This window comes from Aulonocara sp. 'chitande type north' Nkhata Bay, linkage group LG10, assembly GCF_057382095.1.
Source record: "Aulonocara sp. 'chitande type north' Nkhata Bay isolate Kocher_YH1m ecotype deep benthic linkage group LG10, A_spYH_male_GT1.1, whole genome shotgun sequence".
NCBI classification, from domain to species: Eukaryota; Metazoa; Chordata; class Actinopteri; order Cichliformes; family Cichlidae; genus Aulonocara; species Aulonocara sp. 'chitande type north' Nkhata Bay.
The window spans coordinates 1960094-1978495 of record NC_141353.1 but is presented as its reverse complement, the minus strand read 5'-3'; the positions used below and the strand labels follow the sequence as shown (position 1 = coordinate 1978495).

The window sequence follows — 18402 nt, the reverse complement described above, 5'->3', positions numbered from 1 at the left end:
CAGTAACAGAGACATCACGAGTTAAATGGAACAACATTTAGGAACCTCAGCCGTGTCAAGCAAGGTCACTCTTTGGGTTTTTCTTTCTCTGTCTTGACTTTACTGAACAGGATAATGACCTGCAGGCCTCAAACCCAGGTGAGCCACAGCTCCTCCCACCAATGTCTTCCTAATAACTAGGCAGACAGTGTTCTGTCTACAACTAGAGATCAAAGTGTTTTCATTGATGCTGTGGCACTATGGGGTGCATGACACAGACGCACAGCTGATCAGTTGGACTAGGTTGCACAGCAGCTAGCAGCACATGTTTTTCAGTCCAGCAAAAAGTGCACTTTTCCCCCACAAACATGCGTGTACCTGAGAGCAGTCACAATGGTCTACAACGTTGCCTCTGGAAGAAATAGTTGGAATGTAGATAAGGCACTAAGAGCAATTACTGGAGGATGGGAAAAATCAAAACAAATATAGCGTGATATTGCAATGATTTGTGTGATGATATCGCATCGATATGAATTCAAATATGAACAGCGAGGGCTCGTCTCATGCATCATCACCCACAGACGACATTAGCTGACTGAACCTGCATCAAATCGGCTCAACCAAGTAATCCCAAAACTAAACTAAACAGTGGCTGCATGCACATTCTGCAACACATTCTTACTAAACTTGTTACAATTAGTTACTAAATTGTTGCCCAAAGCTTGAGGAGCACGCTCACAACCACTTTTAATCGCACAGCAGACCCAAGTTGCCAGATTTCTGCAAAAAGTTGCAAAGACATTGTTGAAGGTTTGCAAATAATTGCTGTCCAATTCATGAATGCAGACAGATTCCCAACATGCTGCCTTATTGCACAATTCGTGGGGACTCGACTCTGCTCAGTTCAAATGTAATAGTTAAATGTGTATGTATGTAGTCTATGTAGACAGCAACAGATATGTGATATTTGATGATCATTTTTAAGACATAATTTGTTTTTAAACCATGTGGAAACTTATAATATACGTTATTGTAATATTTAGCATATCATAAAATATAAAAAAATCCCAATAATTGTGATAAGATTGTCTGTAGCGATTCCCTCCTAGAGCTGTTCCTGCTACTTTGTTCAGACACTGCAGTTAAAAGTAAAAATGGAACCGTTTTATTTCACTAACTTGTTTTTGAAATGGCCACGAACTCAGTCTTATCCCACTCTGAACATGTGTGTGAGACGGGGGCAGCTGGAGCACCACACACACACACACACTCACACACATGCACACTCACACACACACACACGCACGCACGCACACACACACACACACACACACGCACGCACACACACACACACACGCACGCACACGCACGCACACGCACTCACACACACACACGCGCACACACACGCCTTACAAGAATTTGCATTTATAATGAAAGAGGCTGAAAAGAGGCAACTAAAACCTTTTCTGTTAAGCACAGATGTGAAAGTACAAAGTTCCCAGTGAAGCTGTGCAGAGGTGTAAGGGCCTGCAGGGACGTCAACAGACATGTTGCTGTGCTAACATTGTGTCACACAATGCTGTAAAAACACATATACACAATAACACACAGCTTTGTGAAGGCCCCATTACATCTAAATGTTTACACATTGTTGTCATGTGTGTTAAAAAGACACAAAGAGCGCAAAACAAGCCATTGAAAGTGGATTTGAGTTGATCCCCTTCTATAAACTGCCACTGTGACAGTGATAATTACCACCCCCACAACTGAGGCTCTCATCAGAATGGATTTAGCATCTTATCTGACAATCAGGACATTGCTTTTCTTCGAATCTCTTATTGGCTTAGCGGATAAGCTTATTAAGGGTGACCCGCAAAGCTGAGAGAGCTGAACGTGATATTTCATTTTCACTGCAGATTGAAAAGCATGCACGCTTGCCCCCATCTTGACACAATCAGGGCTTCTGTACAAATATTTACACAGATGCAAATACAACCAGGCCCATACAGCTTTTACCTTGATGTCATTACACTTGGTTACTAGCTGAGTAAAATAAGAGTTCAGTACAGGTAGGAGGACTGCTGCTGATAGTACGCGCCCTCTGGCAGGCCTAAGGCACTGCTTTTCAGAGGATCTAGCCAGTGAGATGATTCGTGGAGCCAGAGGCCAGTACCCTGTGGTTGACTGGCTGCTCTGGTTTAAACTTCTCAAGGAGGCGTCTTTAAGCCCTAGGACTGGGTGCTCCTCTGCAGCCTACACAGCAACTACTCCTAACAGCTGGGACAAACCCTAAGAGCACATCTCCTTTTTCACACGTTTCAGGTGTGACTAACAGAAGGCGATAATGTGAAGCAGTGACAGGCGCCTACTTTTTAAATAAAATGTCAAACTGTCACAAAAACCTTACGGTACACATATTCAACTGCAAACATCCTGGATGGATTATTTTTTACCTTTTTAGAGGAAAGCATTGTGAGACTATTTGCGTGTTTAAAAGATAATAACATGTTGAATCCACAGATTTCTTTTTAATTGTTCTGAAAGACCTGCTTATTTCCAAAAAACACAACCAGCAGTGTGATTTGCTCAAACACAGAAGGGGCTCATTATCCCCATTACACTACACTGTTATATGAGCCAATATAACACCACGAGCAGCTGACAGCCTGCGATGCCAAAGATCGCACTTAATCCAGAGTTCAGTTATTGTGCTGGAGGGATTTGCAAAAAGGATATCAAGGTGCAAACTATTAATGCTGAGATGAAAGTAATTACACGTGTTGTATTTTTGTGAGAACATCCTAAAAGCAATTTAAAAAAAAGACACAAGTGTGAGAATTTGCTTGTTAAACAGAATTATTCTACACATGCACTGTGGTGAGATATGGTGGCTACGTGCACACGCTCAACTGCTATGGTGCAAGATTGCAGTAGCATGAGTACGTACAGTGGTCCCTCGCTGTAACGCGGTTCGCCTGTTTTGCGCATTTCCATCCATCCATCCATTCGCTTCCGCTTATCCTTTTCAGGGTCGCGGGGGGTGCTGGAGCCTATTCCAGCTGTCATAGGGCGAGAGGCGGGTACACCCTGGACAGGTCGCCAGTCTGTCGCAGGGCTACTGTTGCTGATTTATTTTGTGCAATTTTTTTAACTGCGCATTGTGTTCTCCGTCCTGACTGGCTGTAGACCACTGTCAATCAATCTTGTGCCGTGTCTGCTGTACAGGACAGAATGTGTTCAGCTTGTCAAATTTACATAAATCTTCGATCGCTAGCAGTGTGACTCTGAAGTGCTGCACTGTATGTTTGTATGTTTTCTCCCCAACAAACACAACAATGTCAATGAAACTTTTTGCACCATCAAAGGCTCCTGCAGTAGCACCCAAAGGCAGAGGAAGACGCTAACCATCGCACAAAAAGTCAGACTTCTGGACATGCTAAAGGAATGGTAAATGGTAAATGGCCTGTATTTGTATAGCGCTTTACTAGCCCCTAAGGACCCCAAAGAGCTTTACACTACATCCAGTCATCCAGACATTCACACACTGGTGATGGCAGCTACATTGTAGCCACAGCCACCCTGGGGCGCACTGACAGAGGCGAGGCTGCCGGACACTGGCGCCACCGGGCCCTCTGACCACCACCAGTAGGCAACAGGTGAAGTGTTTCGCCCAAGGACACAACGACCGAGACTGTCCGAGCCGGGGCTCGAACCAGCAACCTTCCTATTACAAGGCGAACTCCCAACTCTTGAGCCACGATCGCCAGGAAGGAAGGTAGAAGTTGCCGTATTTTTCGGATTATAAGGCGCATTAAGCGAAATAAAACAGAAAAGTCAAACTTTACTCATTCTTCTTGCTTCCTCCACTTCCGTACCATTGATGATTCATTAATGTTGAATTCTCTGGCAGCTGCTCTATCCTATGTTCTGGACCTGAAAACATGGTTTGATCTTTGGTTTCATCCTATAATAATGAACTTATTTTTCTATGAAGGTTTGAACTTTGAGAGTTTAAACAAGAGACAAAAGTGTGAAAATGTTCGTGCCTGTCTGAGAAAAGTGTATAAAGTGTGTAGTGAGAGGTTTTACAGCCTTAAACATCTATAACAATTGTAAAAAATAAAGTTGGCTACTTCTGATTTCACCTATTGTGTTATTTTTAGAACGTAACTCCTGCGATAAACGAAGGACCGCTGTAATCATTTTCTCACACTACTGAGGGGTTTCCATGAATCAAACACTTTATAGTTACATCTAAACTCCTGACTAATAAAAGCAAATCTTTGTCCCGTGAAAGTCAGTGTGCATAATGATAACATTCCAAATTTAAGTCCCTTCTTTTTTAATGGAAGGATTACTGGGACAAACTTCAAACATGTTTCTAATTGCACTGTTTGTGTAAAGATACTCGTGGTGAATAGCTAACTTAGCTAATCTGTATGTAGCAATAATAGCTGATGGATTCTCAGCAAACTCTAACTCAGACAAACTTCTGCATCATTCAGGCGTAAAAATCGTTGTTCCTGACGTCTGAGAACAAACACAGACAGACAGACTGAGATGTGGGGCATTGGGGGGAGATGTCCAACCTAAGCCTTGCCCTCCCCCAAATCCCACCCCCACTTCTTGTCTTCCTATTCCCCAGCACCACAGACCAGATGGGCCTCACAGCGTGGCCCTCTGTTCACCACAGGCCACCACTCCAACATCAATACAATTCAATTCAATTCAATTTTATTTATATAGCGCCAAATCACAACAAAAGTCGCCTCAAGGCGCTTCATAGATACAGAGAAAAACCCAACAATCATATGACCCCCTATGAGCAAGCACTTTGGCGACAGTGGGAAGGAAAAACTCCCTTTTAACAGGAAGAAACCTCCGGCAGAACCAGGCTCAGGGAGGGGCGGGGCCATCTGCTGCGACCGGTTGGGGTGAGAGAAGGAAGACAGGATAAAGACATGCTGTGGAAGAGAGACAGAGGTTAATAACAGATATGAGTCAATGCAGAGAGGTCTGTTAATACACAGTGAGTGAGAAAGGTGACTGGAAAGGAAAAACTCAATGCATCATGGGAATCCCCCGGCAGCCTACATCTATTGCAGCATAACTAAGGGAGGATTCAGGGTCACCTGGTCCAGCCCTAACTATATGCTTTAGCAAAAAGGAAAGTTTGAAGCCTAATCTTGAAAGTAGAGATAGTGTCTGTCTCCTGAATCCAAACTGGAAGCTGGTTCCACAGAAGAGGGGCCTGAAAACTGAAGGCTCTGCCTCCCATTCTACTTTTAAATACTCTAGGAACAACAAGTATTGTATTGTATTGTATTGTATCTTTATTTGTTTCAGACATATAAAACAAAAAACAATATATACACACTACATATATTTTCATTTACAGATACGAATATATATGTAGATATACACACACACACGTATGTGTTCAGATAAACAAAAAATATATAATGAAATAAAACAAAATCGTCTGACATAATGTAACAATGTTTGGTCTGAAAAGGAGTAGGAAGAAGTATGAACATACTTATTAATTCCTACCCCTGCTCAACATCTTATTGATCCCACATAATTCACCTAATTCCCATCATCACATACCCCACACGATACACGAGGAGAACCTATATAAACTTGGCTACCGTGACTGATATAATTTGGATATAATTTGATATTTTTTATACATACAATGGGTGATCATCTTTATCGGTATCATATTCTTCCAAAATCAGTTTTCGAAGTATTTTCATGAACTTACTAATTCCTGAGCATTGCTGTAGATCTATAGTAAAACTATTCCACAGTTTTACCCCATAAATAGTGACACAAAAGGTTTTAACCTTTGACCGTGCTTTAAGAATCCTTAGATTCAATTTCCCCCTCAATTCATAGTCTCCTTCTCTGTCATAGAACATCCTCTGTATATTTCCTGGTAACATATTGTATCTGGCCTTGTACATAATTTTTGCAGTTTTATATTTTATAAGATCCATAAACTTCAGTATTTTTAATTTCAAAAACATGATGTTAGTATGGTCTCTAAATCCTGCTTTATTAATCATCCTGATTGCTTTTTTTTGAATTTTACATATTGGTTGAAGTGCAGTTTTATATGTGTTTCCCCAAATTTCCACACAGTATTCCAAATATGGCAATATAAGTGAACAATAAAGTACCCGGAGTGATTTGGAAGGCAAAAAATATTTAACTTTACTTAGTACGGAGATGCTTCTTGACAGTTTGGCTTGTATATGCTTTATGTGAGGTTTCCAGCAGATTTTGTTATCTATTATCACACCCAGAAATTTTGTATCCGAAACTTGCTCTATTTCAACATTGTTTACTAATAATTTTGCTCCTGCATCTTTTTTACAATTTCCGAATAACATAAATGTAGTTTTTTCCAAATTTAATGATAGCTTATTTCTATCAAACCATGTTTTCAGTTTAATCATTTCTTGTGTGACAATTTCCAAAAGCTGATGTAAGTTCTCTCCAGCACAAAAAATATTTGTATCATCTGCAAATAGAATAAACTGTAGTATATCTGATGTTCTGCATATATCATTGATATAGAGGATAAACAGCTTTGGTCCCAATACTGACCCCTGCGGAACTCCACAAACAATGTCCATACACTCTGATTGATATTCCCCAATTTTCACAAATTGCTGCCTGTCTCTCAAATAACTCTTTACCCATTCTAACACCACTCCTCTAATGCCGTAGGCCTGCAGAGCGAGAGCGAAGTGCTCTAATAGGGTGATATGGTACTACAAGGTCATTAAGATAAGATGGGGCCTGATTATTTAGGACCTTGTATGTGAGGAGCAGGATTTTGAATTCTGGATTTAACAGGAAGCCAAAACAGGAGAAATCTGCTCTCTCTTTCTAGTCCCTGTCAGGACTCTTGCTGCAGCATTTTGGATTAGTTGAAGGCTTTTCAGCGAGTTTTTTGGACATCCTGATAATAATGAATTACAGTCGTCCAGCCTGGAAGTAATAAATGCATGAACTAGTTTTTCAGCGTCACTCTGAGACAGGATATTTCTAACTTTAGAGATGTTGCGCAAATGGAAGAAAGCAGTCTTACATATTTGTTTAATATGTGCGTTGAAGGACATGTCCTGGTCAAAAATGACTCCAAGGTTCCTCACAGTGTTACTGGAGGCCAAGGTAATGCCATCCAGAGTAAGAACCTGGTTAGATACCATATTTCTAAGCTTTTCAGGGCTGAGTACAAATACCTCAGTTTTATCTGAATTAAGAAGCAGAAAGTCATCAGTGAGCAGACGAGTGTCGTCAGAACAAACCCCCGGTCCTCCCCCCCCAACACACACACACACACACACACACACACACACACAGAGAAAACTTTTACATTGTTGCTCGAGCACAGAAAAGATATCCGAGCCATCTTGTCACTGAGCATTCAGGTCGTGCACCGTGGATGACCGTTTCTTCTGAAAGCAAAGAAACGCCGCGCAGCTCGAGAGGCACAAGACAGGAAACGTGGAAGAGAAGGGCTCGAGTACAAGAGGAGCAAAACTACTGGATACAAGTGCAAATCCATGTGGGCATAAAATGAAGAAAAAATACATTTGATCCAAAGTAGTAATATTTTTTAAAAATTATGAATAGGGATGGGTATCGTTTAGGTTTTATCCGATACCGGTGCCAAATCGGTACTTTTGAAACGGTGCCGGTGCTCAAACGGTGCTCAAACCGGTGCTTAAAGAATGGAGAACACAAAATTGGTCCAAAAACCTCTCATGTTCAGCTGTTTTTTGTAAAAAGATAACAATGTTAGCCTTTTCTGCAGCTATGGGGCATATATGGTATCACTCTTGGCTGGAAGCAGTGCTTAAACAATGGAAAAAACACAAACTTTGTCCAAAACCTCTCATGTTTAACTGTTTTCCACTTTTTCTTTGGTCATTTTAGCCTTTTTGGCCAGGGTGAAGGGAGTATCTGCCATCAAACAAGAGGACAGCCACATGTAGCTATGATGATGTTTGTTAGTTCACCTTACATGCATTAATGTAATAACGTGGTTAGCCTACTCAACGTAAATTAGCTACTTACGCAGAGAAGAACGGCTGCTGCTGAATCATCATCCTCATCATTTCTGCTACACTGGCAGGGCTAGGGGCCAGGACTCTCCTCTTCGGGTTTTTGGGGGATGTTGCTAACTCCGGGTCAGATAACAGGCAACCCATGCACAGTAGATGTGCTCGGTGTGAGGTCTCGCAGCAAGCTATCAAATACGGCGCATTTCTCGGCTTTAACAAACCGCTATGCGTCGCCAGGTGTTTAATCGGATTTGAGGTGTTACCCCCTTTCACAGTATCACAGTATCAGCTTAAAGCACTTGTTGCTGCTGAGTTTGCATCTTTTGCTGTGAAGTACAGCCAGACTTTGACCGCTTCGCCTTGGGCATTTTAATCTGTAGCTCTGCTCTAAAAGAACGTACGTACCTGGCCCCGCCTACTATCCTCGAAACGTAAAATGATTGGCTAGAATCTAAAGTGTATCACAGCTCAGGGAAATAAAGCACCGAAATGTGCGCTGCTTTTCGGTCTGGTTACTACCGTTTATGTCAGAACCGGTGCCATCATGGTACTGTGGAGCGTGTACGAGTGCAGGTCTCGCATTATAAAACAGCAATCAAAGCTCATTCACACAAAATATCCAGTAATAAATGTGAGCTCTTCTTCTGCACGGTTTACTTGCTGTAATAAACCTTTATGATACACAAATATTACACACATAAAGAAGTTTTATACTTTATTTATACTGCACATTAGAGACAGATGGGGAATGTGGGGAGAGCAAGATTAAAATAATATGTTTGCTTGGATGTCTGTACGAGATTTAGCCTCTATTAACACACACACACACACACACACACACTGCCTTGAGCTAACTGACCACAGAAACACTCCTCGACCTTAAAGGGCTGTGATTACATTTTAACTAAAGCCTGGAAGTCTTTCTTTAGAAAGACAGGATCAGTAACTCAATATGGCACAAGTGACAATTAAGCAAAAACAATCCCCCGGAGCAAAAGACAAAAACCAAACTGTGATATGATAAAGGCAGAGGAGCGAGTCATCATTGTGGTTTGTTACTGCGCTCTCATCCATCTCCACTGAAGCTTCCTCTATCTGGGCTCTTCACTGTGAGGCGATATGTCAGAGGCGCTTATAAACATTTCTCTATTTCCCCCCTTGAGCTTACAGTATCTCAGCTCAGTGCATTGGGTCAGTGCCAGAGATCGAAAGCATTCGCTGCAATCTGCAAACTTGGCTGGAAGGGGAACAAAGAAGAAGAAAAAAAGGGGAAAAAAACACCTTTTGCTTTATTTAACATCAAATTTTTCATCTTTCTTTCTCTCTCACTCTACTTAAAGTCAGAGGTAACAGAAGCACTTATAACAGCCACTCTATTCAGACCGCAGGGACAATTAAACCTCTGACATTTAAAATTTTAACCTTGTGTTAGGACAAAGACTTAACATTTATTTATACTGAAGGCCAAAAACGACAGATCGCAGTTCCACTGCAGCTCGTTTTCCTCAAAGAGGACAAAAAGGGGTGGAGTAAGGCACAGATGATGATCTTTTCAATTATGCAGATGTCAGATTAGGTTGTTATTGAGCATCAAGGTGAACGGGTCGATCTGCAAACAAACAAACTTTTTCAACACAGACGACTGTAGCTGTGCGTCACAGCTGCACGCCAGCCAGCGGATTGCATTATCCAAACCATCTGCAGTGTAATCGTTACAATCATTTAGGATATTTACTGAGATCAGAGTGTGCCATTGTAATTTGGAGAGCTCTCACCAGTGAAAACCTTGAATGCCTTGCAATTAACTCATTAGTGTTGCCACTATCAAGACAGAGCCATCGCTGTGGTGACGCACGCCGAGTAAACGTTCGCCTGCATGTTCGCCTGCATGTCAGCTCACATGTGGGAGAAAATGTGGCACGCGTGTCTGAATGTGTCCGCAGACGCTGGCTGCTAAGAAGATCAGGACTGGACCTGATCGTCATTCTCCACTAAAACACACAATCACAGTCATAGCAACACAAAACCAATCAAAGATGATTGTTTGCATATCTGTTATAGCTGCAGACTAGAAATTTGAACTTGATACCAAAGAAAATGCTCAGTACAATTACCACAGAAGATTAAGCTCAGGGGTAGAGCAGGGCGATATGCCAAAAATATTTATCACGATATATATTTGAAAATTTGCGATAACGATATAACCGACGATATAATTGATGCGAGACAAAATACAACTCCACAACATTACTAGCGCAAAAAGACAACCTTCCATTTATTTTCACTTAAACAAGAAGCTGGTTTTTATGTACATTAAAGCTTTATAAAAATGTAACAGTGCAAATGCAAATTCCTTGCTGAAAGTTTAACCAAAAGGCATTTCCAGTAGAAATGGGCTGACATATCCTGAGCATAACCATATATAATATCTACTGAAGTTAAAAAGAGGTGCTTTGCAATATTAAACTGCAGTGTGCAGTACGCATTTTTCGGACCATAAGGTGCACGGGATTATAAGGCACATTAAGCGAAACAAAGCAGTCAGATAAATCAAACTTTATTAAACTCATTCTTCTTGCTTCCTCCACTTCTGTACCATTGATTCATTAATGTTGAATTCTCTGGCAGCTGCTCTATTCCCATGTTGTTGCAGTATATTAATGACTAACCTCGTATTGTGGATGGATTATCTCAGTTGTTCTCCTGACTGAAGTTTGGTCCGTTTACAGCATCCTGCCATGCGATTGCATTTGTCCCTAACCATCGGGAACCTTCACGTTAACTTTTATAAGTGGAAAAGTGTTAGTGTTCGTCCTCCAGCTTCACTGTTTATGTTATGCTAACATAGCTGTGTCGCTAGCGATCACGTAGCACATCATTATATACCAGCTAGCCCAACTTCAGTAACCCTACAAACATCACTGCTGTTTAGTTTCCTGTCTTCATTCATGTTGGAAGTGATAGCAGAGCTGTACATTTGAATTTTTTCAGAAATCTCTCAGTCAGAACATGCTATATCATGCTTAGGTAACTAGCGAAACTAGCGAGCTAACTTCTGCTAGCTTCCTGCTAACTTCTAACTCCGTTAAATGTAATAACTTTTGTTTTCATGGATGCCTGGAAGTTAAACTTCATAGTTACACCTGGTAAAGCAGCAATGCTGATCGTTTTATTAAAGATGAAAGAATTTAGACAGTTTTTAACTCGGCACAGTCATGCTAAAATAAAGAAGCTCAGTATGAAACACTGAACCAGTCTGACCTCACAGCCGGCTGCAACAAAAGAAGAAACACTTGATTGCACAAACAGGAAAGTTAAAGTTAAACATCTGCAGCTCTTTACACCCTCAGCCCTGAACTCTGATTCTGCTGCTCTGAATTTCACTCTTTGTTCCCTCAGATTACTTCTCCACACTGGTAATCTGGAGTAATCTGCTCTGCATGGCTGTTCAGCCTGCAAATATTATTCACCTTTTATTTAACTAAAGTGCACAAGCTGCTATGTCAACTATAAGAGATTACAACTGTGGCTGTAAATAATTACTAATAGCTAACTGCTAACATTTACATTGCACATGTTAACTTCAGTGTTATTGAAACAGGAGCTTTACTGATTTCTGGCATCCCTCCTAAAGCACTGATCAGCGTTATGAATGTTAACTACTTCAGCTGTGAGTGAGGGAGGAGCTGTGTGAACATACAGCACTGTCGGCATCCATACTGCTGTAAATGAGTATCTTCCTTTGATATTAATATCTGAGTATTTTTTATAGACAACCATAATAGCAACAACAGGAAAGGACATGAAACAGTTACAACACCCTCCCAAAACAGGCTGTGAGAGCTGCACACATGATCTCAAAGTAACAGACTGAAGAGCTCGCCAGCTGAGCATTACATTTCTCGCAGTGTACCATATAAAATAAAAGCATAACATATATAACATATTTTTGACATTGCCAAAGGAAGCTATGCACATGTATTACTGAAGAGACCCTATTACTGAATATTTGCTGCCATTTACGTTGGCACCAGCTCTGCTCAAGAGTGTGTGTGTGTGTGTGTGTGTGTGTGTGTGTGTGTGTGTGTGTGCGCGCGCGTGCGTGTGCGTGCGTGCGCGCTCGTCTCCAAACAGCAGCGAAGGAGAAAACCGTGAAATGACATTACTCAAATGGAAGGCAACTCGTTATGTTCATTTAAGTGCAATAAAAGCTTCTCATCAGGTGTTAATCCATTTATTACAAGATGCAAGATGGACAAATGACTCCTTTACTCTGAAAAAACACTAGCAGAGAAAAAAGTTACAGCATTTAGACTTCAGCAAATCCCCCTAAAACTAGGCAGGTATGAGGCAATAAGAAGAAAAACAATGTGATGTAAGTGATGTAATGCAGTTTGCTTATGTGATATCCACATGTGTGCAATGCACAGATTTTTGACCAACAGGTCAAAGTTGAAACACTGTTACTGCACAGTGTACATTTAAACAAACTGTGTGTATATGAAACAAAGTGTGTGTATATGAAACAAACTGTGTGTATATGAAACAAAGTGTGTGCATATGAAACAAAGTGTGTGCATATGAAACAAACTGTGTGTATATGAAACAAAGTGTGTGCATATGAAACAAACTGTGTGTATATGAAACAAACTGTGTGTATATGAAACAAACTGTGTGCATATGAAACAAACTGTGTGCATATGAAACAAACTGTGTGTATATGAAACAAAGTGTGTGTATATTTAAACAAACTGTGTGCATATGAAACAAACTGTGTGCATATGAAACAAACTGTGTGTATATGAAACAAACTGTGTGTATATGAAACAAAGTGTGTGTATATGAAACAAACTGTGTGTATATGAAACAAAGTGTGTGTATATGAAACAAAGTGTGTGTATATGAAACAAAGTGTGTGTATATGAAACAAACTGTGTGCATATGAAACAAACTGTGTGCATATGAAACAAACTGTGTGTATATGAAACAAACTGTGTGCATATGAAACAAACTGTGTGTATATGAAACAAACTGTGTGCATATGAAACAAACTGTGTGCATATGAAACAAACTGTGTGCATATGAAACAAACTGTGTGTATATGAAACAAACTGTGTGTATATGAAACAAACTGTGTGTATATGAAACAAACTGTGTGTATATGAAACAAAGTGTGTGTATATGAAACAAACTGTGTGTATATGAAACAAAGTGTGTGCATATGAAACAAACTGTGTGTATATGAAACAAACTGTGTGCATATGAAACAAACTGTGTGTATATGAAACAAACTGTGTGTATATGAAACAAACTGTGTGTATATGAAACAAAGTGTGTGTATATGAAACAAACTGTGTGCATATGAAACAAACTGTGTGTATATGAAACAAACTGTGTGTATATGAAACAAACTGTGTGCATATGAAACAAACTGTGTGTATATGAAACAAACTGTGTGTATATGAAACAAAGTGTGTGTATATGAAACAAACTGTGTGTATATGAAACAAAGTGTGTGTATATGAAACAAACTGTGTGTATATGAAACAAACTGTGTGCATATGAAACAAACTGTGTGTATATGAAACAAACTGTGTGCATATGAAACAAACTGTGTGCATATGAAACAAAGTGTGTGTATATGAAACAAACTGTGTGTATATGAAACAAACTGTGTGTATATGAAACAAACTGTGTGCATATGAAACAAACTGTGTGTATATGAAACAAAGTGTGTGTATATGAAACAAACTGTGTGTATATGAAACAAACTGTGTGTATATGAAACAAACTGTGTGTATATGAAACAAACTGTGTGCATATGAAACAAACTGTGTGCATATGAAACAAAGTGTGTGTATATGAAACAAAGTGTGTGTATATGAAACAAACTGTGTGTATATGAAACAAACTGTGTGTATATGAAACAAACTGTGTGCATATGAAACAAACTGTGTGTATATGAAACAAACTGTGTGCATATGAAACAAAGTGTGTGCATATGAAACAAACTGTGTGTATATGAAACAAAGTGTGTGTATATGAAACAAACTGTGTGTATATGAAACAAACTGTGTGTATATGAAACAAAGTGTGTGTATATGAAACAAACTGTGTGTATATGAAACAAAGTGTGTGCATATGAAACAAACTGTGTGTATATGAAACAAAGTGTGTGTATATGAAACAAACTGTGTGTATATGAAACAAACTGTGTGTATATGAAACAAACTGTGTGTATATGAAACAAAGTGTGTGTATATGAAACAAACTGTGTGTATATGAAACAAAGTGTGTGCATATGAAACAAACTGTGTGTATATGAAACAAACTCTGTGCATATGAAACAAAGTGTGTGCATATGAAACAAACTGTGTGTATATGAAACAAAGTGTGTGCATATGAAACAAACTGTGTGTATATGAAACAAAGTGTGTGCATATGAAACAAAGTGTGTGTATATGAAACAAACTGTGTGCATATGAAACAAACTGTGTGCATATGAAACAAACTGTGTGTATATGAAACAAACTCTGTGCATATGAAACAAAGTGTGTGCATATGAAACAAACTGTGTGTATATGAAACAAAGTGTGTGTATATGAAACAAAGTGTGTGTATATGAAACAAACTGTGTGTAGGTTCTCCCTCGTGAAGCTCAGAAACACACTCTTGCATATTCAGCTCGACGCTGCTCTGTGTGTGTGACAGTGCTGTAAACTACGCTCCTGCATCAGGGTGCCACAAATATTCACTGATGACCTCGTCACCTTGCTACACACAAAAACATGTTCTGAGTCATACATTAAACTACACCCACACCTCACAGGAGCTAGACTTCACTCTTGTAGAGCGTTTGGACTCTTTGATTTAACCATTAGAGGTGCAATGTTTTATCGAGCAACTTCCAAAAATCCTCGATACAAATGATTTACTTTTAAAAATGGGCCGTCCCACTTTTCTCACCAAAAAGGGGCACATCGGTCAGACTCAGTCATATTTATTTCATGGCTTTAGTAACATTATGTTACAGATTTAGATCAATAAATTACATTGTATCAATTAAACTGTATTAATATTTTAAAATATAAAAGCTTTTTCCCCACCGCACAGATCAGTAAAATGTACACGTGCCAGTAAAACTCTGAGCATCTGACAGCTGGACGCTGAATTAGCATTAATTATCAAAATCGACACCATCAGAGGATCCATTTTCTGCTCAACAAGCATCAGTTTAAAGCACAGGACAAACCTCAGTCCTTAAAATGTCGATATGCTTTTTGCGTCCCAACTCTGCATGTATGCCATGTGATTTTTTCCTTTATAAAGTGCTTTCCACCAAAGTGTTCTAATATAGCAGCTATGCCATTTTTACAGACGTGTGAATTCCCATTAGACCTTTGGGCACTGCGCTTGGCCTTTTACTTTCAGATTGACTCGTTGGTCGGTTTATGTAATAAGAATAACTTGGTTAGTGTTAGGAACAGACTGTGGTTTTGGTTCAAATGCCACAGTGTAACAAAAGCTGCTCCATTAAGCCCACAGCCAGTCATCTCCAGAGCCTGTAAACAACCAGTTGTTAAGTGAAGTACTCATTAAATTTAAACTAAAGGAAACTAAAACTAAACAAGCATTTATAAGAAAACAGTTTTTAATGATGGTCCTTCTACTCTTACTGGTTTCTTTGGTTTTTCATAACTCACCATCGTGTGTTTCTTGTTCAGGTGCTTCTTCTTTTTCCCTTGCGAGTGAGCCAAGCGGGGGTTGTTCTCCTGGTCTGAGGACTGGTGGTGGAAATTGTTCCTGCAGGGCTCCAGGCTCAGGCCATTGGGAACCCTAGAAGGGGTTTTCTTATGCAGGGATCCTGCCTGGTTGTCTCTGCCTTCCTGAGGCTTTAGCGTCATGTTCTTCTAGGAAGAAAACAGAACAAGACAAAGCTTTTATTAGAGTCAAAACAAGTATTTCATCTTCGTGCAAGCAATGTACTACAGACTGTATCAGCCAGACAACTGGCCTGTAAGAAGCCTGCAGTCACACCAACAATCAGCAGTTAAATGTGTGTTTGACTGAATTTTTATATCTATGAAAAGCTGCTCATTACACACTGCAGAGCTCAAAAACAGCTGAATACCTTTTCACAAAAGCCCATTTTGACAGATAGCAAATCTCCTCTACAATAAGCAGAGAGTATTTGCTCTAAATTGAAGGGCTATCATGCAGAAAGGCTTCGATGTTCCATCACTAAATTTTCTCCAACAAAGAATAAAAGAACAAGGTCACTGACAGTTTTTTTCCTTTTCTCAAAGAACACAGTGGAGGTTCCAGCAAATGCCAGGTGGATTTAAACCATGGATGTGACACTTTAGTGCTACATCTCACGCAACGCTACACAACCTTTTGTTTCAGTCACTGTAGCGGCCACAACCACAAAGTCCATGTTGACATATTTTAAATGGATTAATTTTTTTAAATTTATTATATTTTCAGCTCATTCTCTTCGATCCTTTTTCCCTCCCACCTGTCAGCTCAGACATTACCATGTATGTGCACATGGACTGTAATAACACAAGTCACACGAATGGAAACCAACAAATACACTGAAAAAGAGCCTCTAGTATATTTATAGAGCTCATGTTGGAAAGGAAAGGTGTCTGGAGCAACATCGCATTCAGATCACAGATTACAGAAGACAAGACGAGCTTTTCAAGGGATTTTTAAGTGTTTCTTCCTGTGTAGTCACTGAGTGGACAGACTGTAATTGCTTTGATTAACAGGCTTCTTATCGTGAAGGTGAAAGGTCACGGGAGTGAACCCTCTCTGTGGAACATGACTTGAACAGATATTCATAGCTACTGGATGACCTGCTAATGAAAGGTGACTCATTATTCCTCCGTGAGGCTGATAAATAAATGAAACACATATATTCATGGTCCAAGGATGAACTGCGATGACTTTACTGTTCTTCTTAATTCTCATGTGAAAACCTGATCATCCACTTCAAAATTAGCTGACATGCTCATAGAGCAACTGTAAAAACATGACCTCACTATGTTAGCATGCTGACATTAGCATGAACCTACACACTGCTCACGCTCTCTCTCTCACTCATGCATCAGTTGTGTTTGGAGGACTTTGATGTCACAGTGAGGTAAAGTAAGCAGGACTGATTGCAAAATGGTTTTAAATCAAATCTGATGGACAGAAAACAGGAGCGTGTAGCTGAGGGGCACACAGCGGCGCTAACAACAGAAACCCTGAACATTTAAGTCCATTTTGTCTTCTGTCAACATGAAACTATACAGGAGAACATTTGTCTTCATGGACAAACTGGATACTGAAAACAAAGCAATAAGATGAGTTACACAACTTGCAACTGCAATATGGGAGTTACAGAGTCTGAAAGCGCTCATCAGCACTAATAGGCTGCAGCTGAAGGGGCTGTGCAATGTATTACAGCCTCTACTGTAAAAGTTATCGAGCAAATCAGCTTTGTTATCTGAAGTGGTGACCTATTTTACTCTTTTTGTTAGAGCCATTGCTGTTAACAGCCCCAGGGAGACGTTTAAGCAGATGAAGTGGCTATCAGCATGGAAGTGCAAAGCTGCCGCAGCTGCACTGATAACATGTCAATAGTCTACAACACTGAGGCTGGAGAGACCAGCTCTAATGCAGTGTGCATTTGTAGCACCGAGACATGATGCAAGTGTACACGTTATGTTTTGGTTTTTTATGGAATTACAGGAATTTTATATTTACGGGCTTGAAACTACTGGACTGATTAAATGCATCAATATTGTAAAGGCCTTTGCACACTGAGCGTGCTCTGATTGGTCGAATCTGGAAAATGGAAAAAAGAAAATAAATATAGTTGTTGCAAATTCTGTGTTAACCTAATAATTTTAATCATTCTGTGACATGTAAGCATTTAGATTTTATAAAAGAGTAACTATACAAGTAGTATAGCTGATTCAAACCTGTGTGGGTCGTAGTTATTACTGCTGCCCTCTGTCTTTCTAGTTTGAATAAAACCTCTTAATCCATCAACATCTTTTAGGATGAGTTGTATTTGTTCAGCACCGCTCAGTGTAGACTCTCAGTCCAACAAACCCCAACTCGGTCTAGGATTTAACCCACAGCCCACAGAAACCAAAGTGAGCTTCACAGCTGGCGTACAGTGCATATAAGGAATGAAATGGAGGCAGATTTTCCAGCACACACTGGTTAGGGGGGGGAAATCCAGCCCGTCTCAAGCAGCAGCTCTTCAGATGGACCACCTCGAAGCAACCTTAGCGTGCCGGCAGAGAATTACTCCAGCAGTTTCAGAGATATCCACTGCTGTCAG

General features: G+C 40.0%; 1 protein-coding gene across 9 annotated transcripts in view; it reads right to left on the bottom strand.

The window, feature by feature from the left end:
• The window catches only part of auts2a (activator of transcription and developmental regulator AUTS2 a), a 355571-nt gene that overhangs the window by 244580 nt on the left and 92589 nt on the right, over positions 1-18402 (bottom strand). For 7 of the 9 annotated variants that reach the window (XM_086307757.1, XM_086307760.1, XM_086307759.1 and 4 more), the window contains exon 3: positions 15764-15970. In XM_086307757.1, the coding sequence (XP_086163883.1) occupies positions 15764-15970 (207 nt within the window). The remainder of the gene's footprint in view (positions 1-15763; positions 15971-18402) is intronic. The other 2 variants (XM_086307758.1, XM_086307761.1) reach the window with 1 other exon arrangement.